The sequence below is a fragment of the Schistocerca serialis genome, chromosome 6, assembly GCF_023864345.2.
Source record: "Schistocerca serialis cubense isolate TAMUIC-IGC-003099 chromosome 6, iqSchSeri2.2, whole genome shotgun sequence".
Classification (NCBI taxonomy): domain Eukaryota; kingdom Metazoa; phylum Arthropoda; class Insecta; order Orthoptera; family Acrididae; genus Schistocerca; species Schistocerca serialis.
This window is the reverse complement of record NC_064643.1, coordinates 186799557-186812930: the sequence shown is the minus strand read 5'-3', so window position 1 is coordinate 186812930 and position 13374 is coordinate 186799557. Positions and strand designations below refer to the sequence as shown.

The following is a 13374-nucleotide window of genomic DNA, read 5'->3' as shown; positions in this document are numbered from 1 at the left end:
GGTGTGAACAGTCATCTAAGGCGGGTGCCCCCTTGTGAAGGGAGCCCCCAGTTGGAAGGAGCACACTATCGGAGACGCTGGCAATCATGGGGATTTTCTCACAATGAGTTAATCATCTTCCCAATCGACATCTACGTAACGTAAATGTAGTAAGGTTAATGATTCAAAGCCCCTTCCCACTGCACCACGGTTCCTCGTGGTCTCACATACTGAAGACGGTCAGTCCTTCACCACGGTAAATCCATTTATTATTCAGAAAGGTGTTGATGCAGTTGCTGGTCCTGTGAAATCCTCCTCTCATTTATGGAATGGCACTTTGCTTTTGGAGACTCTCTGCACTGCTTCTCAACAACTGCTTGCTGCCTCGCTTCTCCACAGCTACAGTGTTCGTGTTGAGGCCCATAGAACTTTGGATTCTTCCTGTGATGTAATTTACACCAGTCTGCTCGGCGGTCTAACCAAGGCTAAGATCTAATCTTACCTCTCTGATCAGCATGTCACCGCCATCCGTTGTGCAATGGAAAAGGTAGATTCCTCCTTAGTGCCTTCCTGCACTCTTTTCCTCGCATTTGATAGTGTTGCTGCTGTCCAAGATCAAAGCAGGCTATGAAATTATCACAGTTCGGCCATACATTCCGAATACGATGCGCTACTACCAGTCCCATCGTTTCAACCATTCTAGGAAAAGTAATATAGCAACACTATTTATACTTAGAAAATTAATTCATAAAAGGTCACTACAATGCATAAATACTCAAGAAAGCTAGTAATTTAAATGTTCTGGCCTTTTTGAAGTTTCTGCTAGGCTGCTGGGATGGCGCACTCGTTCTCTTCACAAGATACTCCTGCACGTTCAGTTAGCATGCAACATACAAAGGACCATACTGTAGTTACTCTATAAAACTAGACATATATACACACAATGAAACATTAATTACTAAATTACTAACATATTTATATTGCAGGTTCACTATGAGTGTTGTATCAGGATCGTGTCCTGTCTAACGGTAGACATCTATAAAGACTCCCTTTCTTATTAGGCTAATTACTGTTTAGCTCTGCAGCGCCTTTATACTGAAATGTTTCCCCACACCACCTAGTATTGTCTTTCTATGTGTGTGAGTATCTGTATGTTCACTGTTGTGGGTAAATACATACAGCGTACACAGGGCAGTGTACACGCTTCCGCTGTTGTAGAAATCTGCTCCAGATTCTGCAGATACCGTGTTGAGCTGATAGTGGTAACCAAAGTACGGAGAAATACAGGGTGATTCAAAAAGAATACCACAACTTTAAAAATGTGTATTTAATGAAAGAAACATAATATAACCTTCTGTTATACATCATTACAAAGAGTATTTAAAAAGGTTTTTTTTCACTCAAAAACAAGTTCAGAGATGTTCAATATGGCCCCCTCCAGACACACGAGCAATATCAACCCGATACTCCAACTCGTTCCACACTCTCTGTAGCATATCAGGCGTAACAGTTTGGATAGCTGCTGTTATTTCTCGTTTCAAATCATCAATGGTGGCTGGGAGAGGTGGCCGAAACACCATATCCTTAACATACCCCCATAAGAAAAAATCGCAGGGGGTAAGATCAGGGCTTCTTGGAGGCCAGTGATGAAGTGCTCTGTCACGGGCTGCCTGGCGGCCGATCCATCGCCTCGGGTAGTTGACGTTCAGGTAGTTACGGACAGATAAGTGCCAATGTGGTGGCGCTCCATCCTGCTGAAATATGAATTGTTGTGCTTCTTGTTCGAGCTGAGGGAACAGCCAATTCTCTAACATCTCCAGGCTGTCCAGAACTTTTCCCTTTGCACAAACACCCATTCTCTGTAAACTGTTTATACCAACGTTTAATACACCACCTATCAGGAGGTTTAACACCATACTTCGTTCGAAATGCACGCTGAACAACTGTCGTCGATTCACTTCTGCCGTACTCAATAACACAAAAAGCTTTCTGTTGAGCGGTCGCCATCTTAGCATCAACTGATGCTGACGCCTAGTCAACAGCGCCTCAAGCGAACAAATGTACAACTAAATGAAACTTTATAGCTCCCTTAATTCGCCGACAGATAGTGCTTAGCTCCGCCTTTTGTCGTTGCAGAGTTTTAAATTCCTAAAGTTGTGGTATTCTTTTTGAATCACCCTGTATTCTTCGGGGCTCTGTTGCATAGCAATCAGATTGCTTTCAGTTCTGAGGAATGTCCAGTTACTATTGTGGATTTGAATGATCCATGAAGTGACTTCTTTTCCGAAGAAAACATCAAACTATTTCACTAGAACTGAACGCTCCCGTCGGAACTGTTCTCAGCTGGTGTTTATTGGTAAATCACAATAGCAGTATATCGCTGGGTGTATAATAAGACGTACCTTCTTGAAATGAACAATATTTTATTGTTCTATTAACTGATTTCCTTCCATATGAACTTATATTTTACAATTTGAATCAAAACTCGCAATGGCGTCGATTTTTTACATCACAAGAATGGCTCTCCTCTCCTAAAATTACTCTTAACAAGAACAAAAAAACTCTATATCCTAAGAATAATTATGTGAGCGCTGACCGCCACAGAGTAATAAACAATATCTTTGTCTCTCCCTCGCACTGTCACAGCAAGTTACGCTGCATGATACAGCATACCTTCTCCTCTCATTCCCCTGCTTCAGCGTTTGAGGTTCCTCTTTTCCTTCTTCCTCCCTGTGCGTTCCTGAAGGCGAGCCTACACATCTGACGGGTAACAGGTGACTAAGCAATGCATAATTCCCAGCCCCGGGTCGTTAGGTAGGGTCCACACGTACCCCCTGTTACAGGCCAGGCCCAGGGAGTGGTGATTGCCTGAGCTGCAGCATTCCCAAATTGCCGATTGGTCCCTCTGTCAGATGTGTGGAAGGTGTGACCTGAGGTGTGAACAGTCATCTAAGGCGGGTGCCCCCTTGTGAAGGGAGCCCCCAGTTGGAAGAAGCACACTATCGGAGACGCTGGCAATCATGGGGATTTTCTCACAATGAGTTAATCATCTTCCCAATCGACATCTACGTAACGTAAATGTAGTAAGGTTAATGATTCAAAGCCCCTTCCCACTGCACCACGGTTCCTCGTGGTCTCACGTACTGAAGACGGTCAGTCCTTCACCACGGTAAATCCATTTATTATTCAGAAAGGTGTTGATGCAGTTGCTGGTCCTGTGAAATCCTCCTCTCATTTATGGAATGGCACTTTGCTTTTGGAGACTCTCTGCACTGCTTCTCAACAACTGCTTGCTGCCTCGCTTCTCCACAGCTACAGTGTTCGTGTTGAGGCCCATAGAACTTTGGATTCTTCCTGTGATGTAATTTACACCAGTCTGCTCGGCGGTCTAACCAAGGCTAAGATCTAATCTTACCTCTCTGATCAGCATGTCACCGCTATCCGTTGTGCAATGGAAAAGGTAGATTCCTCCTTAGTGTCTTCCCGCACTCTTTTCCTCGCGTTTGATAGTGTTGCTGCTGTCCAAGATCAAAGCAGGCTATGAAATTATCACAGTCCGGCCATACATTCCGAATACGATGCGCTGCTACCAGTGTCATCGTTTCAACCACAGTGGAACGGCTTGTCGACACACAGCCAAATGTGTAACCTGTGATACAGATGCACATGAGAGCGATTGTCCGCCTCCTCCTCCCCGCTGTATCAACTGCAGTGGTGGCCGTGCCGCCTTCTCTCGGGGTTATCCCATGTATTTTGATGAGCGGGCTGTCCAAAAGATTCGGGCAAAGGAAAAAGTGCCTTACCCAGTAGCTCGCAAGTTACTGGCTAGTCACAAACCCTCTGTTCTGGCACCTATAGCTCTGATCTTGTTACCTCTCGCTCTATGAAGGACATGGCCACGCAGACGTGCGACCTCAAATTCAGCTCTGAGGTTATGAAATCGCCCAGTGTCAAGGTAGCATCGCCATCCTCCCATCCTGCTGTGCAACAAACGTTATAGAGCTGCACTTTACTGGCTGAAGAGGGACAGGTTCGATAAAGTCATCAAAATTACGGGAACCAAAATTATGAACAAATCACAAATGAAACAATGGCTGATTCAAAAATGGGCCATATCTGGTACATTTAAACCGTATGGGACTAACTAACTATGAAGTATGCGGAGAAACTGGGACACCAGAACATGTCACACTGCTGTGCAACATGCTAGCAGAAGTGAGACCTATACAGAACAACAATTACATCGCCAGAATAATACTTAATCCCGATGACTGGAACACAATAAATAGCATAGCTGATATTGTGTTGAATACTGTGCACAAAGAATACAAGTGCCAAAAGCCATATGGAAGGTGGCGTAGACAAGCACAAACAACACAACAAAACACATGGGAGGACACAAACATGACCACAGATTCCGAAAATGAGGAAGGAACACTACGTTACCATGATTCAGAAGGTATCAACATGTAAGGGACCAAAACCCACAATGCATGACACAGCATGCCACAACACAGTCACCAACAACACAACAATCATAAAACAAACAAACACTGGCACCACATACTAAGACTGTAGTAATAAGGTAATGTCGCTTGGGAGGAGAAGGCTCAAAGAACTTTTATTCCGAGGCTCCTCCTCCCCAATGACATTTTGCATAGTGTTTAATGTATACTACACACAAGCAGTAATGTATTGCTCGTTTTACTGTGTGCAGACAGAAGTATATTCTCTTCTCTATTCAAAGCTACAATCAATGAATTTTATATATATTATAAATGTATTAAGTTATTTAAGGAATAATGCATTCAAGTAGCAATGAACTATATTCTATTTCTACTAACAAGTTAGAAACATAAGTGTATTTCTCATGTAAAGCTAAAATTCGTGTATTTTATGTATGAAGTGCTCAATCAGCATTTAATCTGTATACATTAGCACAAACCATTTCAAATGAGAATACCTCGAGGTTGTATCGAGACCTTGTCATCTGAAATAGGTAGAAATAGGCCATTATTAACCTACATGTTACTCAGACTGTATTACACATCCAAATACAGTGTATCACTTCCCTCTAAATACTACAAATTATTTTCACCACTCTCATTGTGTTACATTTTCTTTTTTTATTTTTCTTTGACATTTGCATTATATAAATTATATCCTCATCAACTAGGTAGTAACAAATTATATGAACCATTTTAACAGTTGTTAAGCATTCAATTCGCTGTAACCTCAGAGAAATCTTTATGTATTATGTTCTCTATATTATCAAAAAAAAAAAAAAAAAAAAAGCATTAACAACTGTATACCAATAAGATTGTAACAATGAGAAGTCTTTGCTGTTAGATTCAGAAGCATCTGACCCACCTTACATTTCAAAGTGGTGGGTTACTCTGTACTGTTAATGAAATGTGCAACAAACCGTCAACCACCAGCTGCACAACCAGTAGGCAGGAAAGGACAGGAGGAGTACTCCTGTGAAGACTTCCTCCATCTCTCCAGCCAAACAACACCCGAGTCTTCCTGTAACCGGAAAGGCTCGAAGAAGTCCACCAAATGCAAACAGTCTTCTCCCTTGCCAACTCGAAGATTCTGTTTGACCGTGTCACCATGTGGTACCTTAGCCCGGCCGGCCTGTCTCTGTCTCACCAGTGCGCACCACCAACTGTTTTTCAGCGTTGGACTCCACGAACTGACCGCACAAGCAAGTTGATGCTGCTGTGGACCCCCATGGAGCAGGACCCTCCTGCTTCTGTGCCCTGTAGTAGTGACTCTACACCGGCTGTCACTTAGCGGCCGCCGAGTTGGCACCCCTACATCTCTTCCTCCTCATGACTGTACTTCAATGGAACATTCACGGTGTTCGGTCCCACACAGAGGATTTACAGCTGCTTTTAGCATTGCAGTATCCCCTTGTACTCTGCCTTCAGGAAATGAAATTGCGCCCTCATGACTGTTTTGAGCTTTCACGTTATTTACCGATTCATTTTGATCTTCCCTTTGAGGTCGCCATTCCGTCTCATGAGGGTGTCATGCTGCTCATAAGGGATGACCTTCATAGTCAACCCATCTCCCTGACTACCGGTCTTCAAACTGTTGCAGTTCGCCTTTTCCTTCCCTGCCTGACTTTTTCCCTCTTTACCATTTATGCACCTCCTTCATTTGATGTCACCAGGGCAGCCTTCTTTCACCTTATTGGGCAGCGACCTCCCTCGTTTTTGCTACTCGGTGACTTAAATGCGCATCATCCCGTTTGGGGTTCTCCCAGGACCTGTCAGAGAGCTGCCCTCTTGGCTGACCTTCTTAACCAACTTAACCTCTTCTGCCTTAACATGGAGCAACTAATTTCCTTTCCAGCTCCTCACACACCTATTCCCATTTGGACCTGTCCTTTTGCACTGCCCAGTTCGCCCATTGTCTTGAATGGTCCGTTCTTTCTGACACCTATTGAGCGACCATTTCCCATGTGCTCTCCGTTTGCTGACTCCTACCCCATCTGCGTGCAACCCCAAATGGCAGCTTACTATGGCTGACTGGCAGCTTTACTCCTCCCTGGCAACCTTCGAAGAAAAAGATTTCCCCGGTTATGATGACCAGGTGCACTATCTCACCAACATTATCCTTACTGCTGCAGTATGTTCCATTCCTCACAGTTCCTCTTCACCACATCCTATCCCAGCCCTCCAATGGCTCTCTGGGACCAAGATCCATTCACCAATTTCCGGCCTCGCAGGAGCAAATGATATTATCGTGGACCCTGTTGCTATCTTCAACACCTTGGGCCACCATTTTGCAGAAGTTTCGAGCTCTTCCCACTATCAGCCTGCCTTCCTCCATTGGAAACTAGTGGATGAGGCTTGGGCGATACCCTTCTCTTCTCTTCTCTGAATTGAGAGTGCTACAATGCCGCCTTTACTATGAGGGAGCTCGATCATGCTATCAGTTCATCCCGATCCTCCGCCCCAGGGCTGGACCCATCCACATTCAGATGTTGTAGTACCTTTCTCTTGTAGGCAACCACTTTCTGCGTAACAAGTACAACCGCATCTGGGGAGAGGGCACATTTCCCAGACACTGGTGTGAAGCCACCATGATATCCATACCTAAGCCCGATAAGGACAAGAACCTTCTAACTACTGCCCCACCTCTCTTACGAGTTGCGCGTGCAAGGCGATGGAACATATGATTCATACCCAGCTGGTATTGTGGCCCAAGTCTCGCGGTTTTTTGACGAATGCAGTGTGGTTTTCAAGCAAGGTGTTCTGCAGTTTACCATCTCGTTACTTTGTCCACACACGTCATGAATGGTTTTCATCTGACTACGGCCATGTTTTTCGATTTGGAGAGAGCCTATGACACCTGCTGGAGAACTGGTGTCCTGTGTACTCTTTATATGTGGGGCTTCCGTGGCCACCTTCCCTGTTTCCTTCAGGCATTTTTATGAGATTGAGTTTTCGAGGTGCATGTGGGTTCTGCCTTGACGGACACCTTTATCCAAGAAAATGGTGTGCCTCAGGATAACATCCTGAGTGTCGTCCTCTTTACTATCGCCATTAACCCTGTCATGGCCTGTCTCCCACCGGGCATCTCTGGCTCGCTTTTTGTTGACGATTTGGCCATCTATTGCAGTTCTCAATGGACCTGTCTCACTGACAAGGGAACCTCCCCATTGCACTCCCCTCAGATTTAGTTATAAGTTGGCACACTGGATAGGCCTTGAAAAACTAAACACGGATCAATCGAGAAAACAGGAAGAAGTTGTGTGGAACTATGAAAAAAATAAGCAAAATATACAAACTGAGTAGTCCATGTGCAAGATAGGCAACATCAAGGACAGTGTGAGCTCAGGAGCACCGAGGTCTTGTGGTTAGCATGAGCAGCTGCGGAACGGGAGGTCCTTGGTTCAAGTCTTCCTTCGAGTGAAAAGTTTAATTTTTTATTTTCAGACAATTATTATCTGTCTGTCTGTCAGTCCGATGCGAGGTAAAAACATATGTTTTGACAGAGCACAGGGAAAACTGTTCGACTGTGAAACTGTTGCAGTCATTTGTTGCAGTGTATGTGACAAACTCTTATGTTTTCATCACATTTTTTGGGAGTGATTATCACATCCACAAGAAAACTTAAATTGGGCAAGGTAGAAGAATCTTTTTACCCATTCGCCAAGTGTACAAGTTATGTGGGTCGACAACATATTCCTGTCATGTGACGCACATGCTGTCACCAGTGTCGTATAGAATATATCAGACGTGTTTTCCTGTGGAGGAATCAGTTGACCTATGACCTTACGATCAAATGTTTTCGGTTCCCATTGGAGAGGCACATCCTTTCGTCTACTAATCGCACAGTTTTGCGGTGCGGTCGCAAAACACAGACACTAAACTTACTACAGTGAACAGAGAAGTCAATGAACGAACGGACAGATCATAGCTTTGCGAAAATAAAGAATGTAAACTTTTCACTCGAGGGAAGACTTGAACCAAGGACCTCTCGTTCCACAGCTGCTCACGCTAACCACGGGACCACAGCGCTCCTGAGCTCACACTATCCTTGATGTTGCCTATCTTGCGCATGGACTACTCAGTTTGTATATTTTGCTTATTTTTTTCATAGTTCCACACAACTTCTTCCTGTTTTCTCGATTGATCTGTGTTCAGTTTTTCGAGGCCTAGCCACTGTGGCAACTTATAACTAAATCTGATGGGGGTTCGATGGGGAGGTTCCCTTGTGAGCAGCATCTTCAGCGGTGTCTTGATTGTCTTTACTCCTGGAGCATCAACAATGGCTTTCACTTTTCCACTGACAAAACCATCTGTATGAATTTCTGGCAATGCAAGTAGTTTCTCCCACCATCTTTACATCTTGGGCCTGTTGCCCTTACGTTCGTCAAAGCTACGAAATTCTTGGGGCTCATGCTCGCTGTACGCGGTTCCTGAATGACCTACATGTCGTCAGTGGTACTTCCTGGTGGGATGTCAATCGAACCACCCTCCTCCATTTGTACTCATGCCTTGTTCATTCGAAATTCGACTATTGGGGCTTTGTTTATGTGTCTGCCCATCCCTCTTTCGTCATCTCAACACTATCCACCATCGTGGCATCCGTTTGGCCATGCGTGCCTTTTACATCAGTCCGGTTGAGTGTCTGTATGCTGAAGCTGCTTGAACTACCCATGTCCTACTGCAGTGACTTTCTCCTCAGCAGATATGCATGCCGGTTGTCTGCCATTTGTGGCCACCCATCCTATGCCTCCTCCTTTGATGATTCCTGTGATAGTCAGTATGGGGCTCGTCCTTCTTCTCTGTTACCTCCTGGAATCTGCTTTCTGCACTTGCTACGGCAGCTTAACTTCACACTACCTGCACCTTTCCTGGTGTGTGCAAACACTTTATCACCTTGGCTTCATGAAGCAGCCAATGTTAACCTTGGCCTTCAGTCACTTCCTAAGGACACGACTCCAGCCTCAGTCTATCACCTTCAGCTTCAGGACCTTCGCATGGAACTTCGCGATAATACCTTTGTATACACTGATGGCTCTCGGACTGACCGTGGAGTCGGGTGTGCCTTCGCCATGGGCACCCGTGTCTTTTCATAACGGCTTCTGGCACACTCATCAGTATTTACAGCCAAGCTCTTCACTTTGTATCAGGCCATGAAGTACATCCAGTGACACAGCCTTTTCAATTGTGTCCTCTGCTCAGACTCACTCAGCGTCCTTCAAAGTCTATGTGCGCTATACACCACCCATCCCTTACTGCAGCGGGTCCAGGAAAACTGTCAACTTCTCACTCTTGGTGGAGCCAGTGTGATGATTCTGTGGGTTCCTGGTCATGTCGGTCTGCCAGGAAACGAGGCTGCTGACACTGCTGCCAAAGCTGCAGACCTCGTACCTCCACCCGAGTACATATAGTCCCTCTGATGACCTCTGTGTTGCCGTCTGTCAGGAGGTGGTGTCCCTTTGGCATTGCCAATGGTTCTCCCTTCACAGGAATAAGCTCTGGCTTATTAAGCCTCTACCAGTGGCTTGGACAACCTCCTCTCGGCCCTCCCGGCTCGAGGAGGTTATTTTAACTCAGCTGTGTATTAGGCACTGCCTTTTTAGCCATCGTCATTTGCTAAGTGGCACTACCCGACCGCTTTATACACATAACCACTCAAGTTTAACTGTCTGCCACTTCCTGATGGAGTGTCCATTTTTTAACCTTTTATGTTCCCATTTGGGACCGAGCGAGGTGCCACAGTGGTTAGCACACTGGACTCGCATTCGGGAGGACGACGGTTCAATCCCGTCTCCAGCCATCCTGATTTAGGTTTTCCGTGATTTCCCTAAATCGTTTCAGGCAAATGCCGGGATGGTTCCTTTGAAAGGGCACGGCCGATTTCCTTCCCAATCCTTCCCTAACCCGAGCTTGCGCTCCGTCTCTAATGACCTCGTTGTCGACGGGACGTTAAACACTAACCACCACCACCACCTCCCATTTGGGTTTGCTGTCTGAGTTATCGGCTGCTTTAGCAAATGCTGCGCGGGCTGTATGGTGTCTTTTAGCCCTTTTCCACATGCCTGTTTTTACCTGTCTTCTATTCTGTCAATTGGGACTGACATATAGTCTTTTTTTTTAATTTCTCTCTGTCTGTGTGTACCATAGTTTTGACTTGGGCGCATATGAACCCAATTGTTTTTGCGCCCTAAAGCAAAACAAAACAAAAACCACACCAGTGGTTGCAGCTTAGTTTATAGATCACATGACTGCTTTCACAGGCAGCTGCGCCTTTGATGGTATAGAAGATGCCAGTGACTTGACTGGAGGGGAGATATATGGTACAGGTTTTGCATCTCGGTCTATGATCCATGGGGCAAGCAGTTGAGGGCAGGGGTTTGAGTTAGGATGGGCAAAGATATTGTGTAGGTTCGGTGGGCAGCAGAATCCCACTGTGGGAGGGGTGTGAAGGATTGTGAGTAGAAAACTTCTCATTTCAGGCCGCAACTGGAGGTAATTGAAACCCTGTTAGAAAATGTGATTCAGTTGCTCCAATCGTAGCTGGCACTAAGTCACAAGGGGAGTTCCCATTTGTGGCTAGTCGTGGGTGTGTGGGAGGTGGTAGGTGACTGGAGAGACAAGACATGAGAGATCTGTTTCTGTGTAAGGTTGGGTGGGTAATTATTGTCTGTGAAGGCCTCTAAGAGACTTTTGGTGTATTTGGAGAGGGACTGCTCACAACTGTAGATGTGACGATGGCACGTGGTTAGGCTGTATGAAAGGGCCTTCTTCGTATGGAATTGATGGCAGGTGTCAAAGTGAAGGCAGTGTTGGCAGTTGGTAAGTTTAATATGGTTGGGGTACTGATGTAGCCATCCTTGGGTTGGAGGTCCAAATCGAGGAAGGTGGCTAATTGGGTTGAGGAAGATCAGGTGAAGTGAATGGGGGAGAAGACGTTGAGGTTCTGAAGGAATGTGGGCAAGGTGTCCTGACCCTTGGTCCGGATCACAAAGATATCATCAGTGAATCTGAACAAGGTGAGGGGCTGGGATACTGGGTAGTTAGGAAAGATTCCTCTAGATGGCTCAAGGATAGTTAGGACAGGGTGGTGCCATGTGGGTTGCCATTGCTGTATTGCAGATTTGCTTGTAGGTGATGGAGAAGTAATTGTGGGTGAGGATGTAGTTGATCCAGCTGACCAGGAAGGAGGTTGTAGGTTTGAAGTCAGACAGTCGTTGCGAAGGGTAGTGTTCAGTAGTGGCATTGTGCCATTCTTCAAGGATGCATGTGCTAGTTTTGATGATTGAAAATGGGACAGTAGTCTGAAAATGTTGTCAGTACACTATCTGCACAACCCCAAATAAATTAAACAAATAATTTGATTGAAACTGGAGCTGTAATGCTCAGAAAACAATGTGCAAAATACCATATTTGGTAGTTATATATATATTTCATCAGCATCTTAACAAACTGGAAACACAGCATATAATATTCGCTCCTTTCTGAGTAGTTATGGCACTGTTGGTTGCATTATGGCTAGTATGTCGTTACTCATGGTGTTCAAAACAAAGGCGGCTACACTCCTGTTGAGCATTCTGGTATCGGTGGCCAAAATGACAAAAATGTTGGGTTATTTGGCATCACAGAAGTCCCAGAAGGCAATTTCCCTCAGTGGGGGCATCAGTGCTAGGAACTATTCTTCAAATATCCATAATGCAGAATTCTTCAGAAGTCAATTTTCTGCATCTAGATAGTGGTCACAGGTGTTAAGTAAGATAGGCCTTGTCTCCAGTTTTTACTATTGTTGTTGTTATCTCTATTTTGCTATTTATCATTTGTGAGTGGTACATCATTTATGTGTGTTTCTTTTGCTTTTTACTTTTAAATGTATTTTCTCTAATCTCAAGCATTTGATATGGATACATGTAGTCGATTTATCTCAGTATTTACACACTTTTTATGAGAGCTGTTGATAATGTATACAAGGTATTTGCTACATTAATTTATCATCATTTTGTGTATGTTTTGTATGTCAACAGGAAACAAGTGTGATATGGAAAGCTTGAGGGAGGTAGAATTTGCTGAAGCAGAGGCCATGTGTGAATATATTCCTGAAATACTCTTTGTCTTGGAGGCATCTGCAAAAGATAATACAAATATTGATGATGCATTTATGTGTCTCGCTACAGAACTGAAGGTTAGTAATAGATTACATGTTGTTTTTGCAAACTTTTTGGGTGTTTTAATTACATGAGTAAGTATCCAATACATAGCTGCAAAAGTGTTTCGTCAGGACTAAATTAAATTCAAGTGATAATTGGTAGATCAGGGTTTTTTTTAAAAAAGAAAAAAACCTCTGACAAATTGTAATATAACACGATGGGCCCAACAGGTTTTAACAACAATGCAGAAGCTATATTGTTGTGCCATTATTACAAATGAGGAAATTATCCTGAACAAGTAAGCAGTGATCAAATACCATATTCAGTTTGGCAGTAATATCAGTGTGTAAGTCCTTGCTATAGAACATTGAATACTGTTAACAGTGTGGCCCTCACAACAGGCTATACCTTTAACGTTCCAACCAATTCTTTTCAAGAGCCATTCTTGATTCTCCTCCAAGTGCCTCCATCTCTCTGCTCTGTCTCTGAGCATGCTGATAAGTTGGCCATAATGAGTCCCACATGCAAATTGTACAGCTGCTTGTTTGCCAGTCAGTTAACAACTGTTACAAGAAATTTAATTAATCATCACAGCTTGTGTGTTCTTCCCTGTCCCTGTCTTGCCAGGTGTTTACATTGGTGAATGAGTTGTGTACCAGTTGTGTACTTCCAGCTTCTGGTGATGTAGAGATTCTAAGATAGTGAAACCTCCTGCCAGTGTCTCTGGGCGTCAGCCTATGCCAGTTTGTGTA

The 13374-nt window shown here is 44.4% G+C and overlaps 1 protein-coding gene across 1 annotated transcript in view; it reads left to right on the top strand.

The window, feature by feature from the left end:
* Positions 1-13374, top strand: part of LOC126484085 (ras-related protein Rab-43) — a 66778-nt gene that overhangs the window by 19473 nt on the left and 33931 nt on the right. The window contains exon 4 of the mRNA XM_050107458.1: positions 12500-12657. Within this exon, the coding sequence (XP_049963415.1) occupies positions 12500-12657 (158 nt within the window). The remainder of the gene's footprint in view (positions 1-12499; positions 12658-13374) is intronic.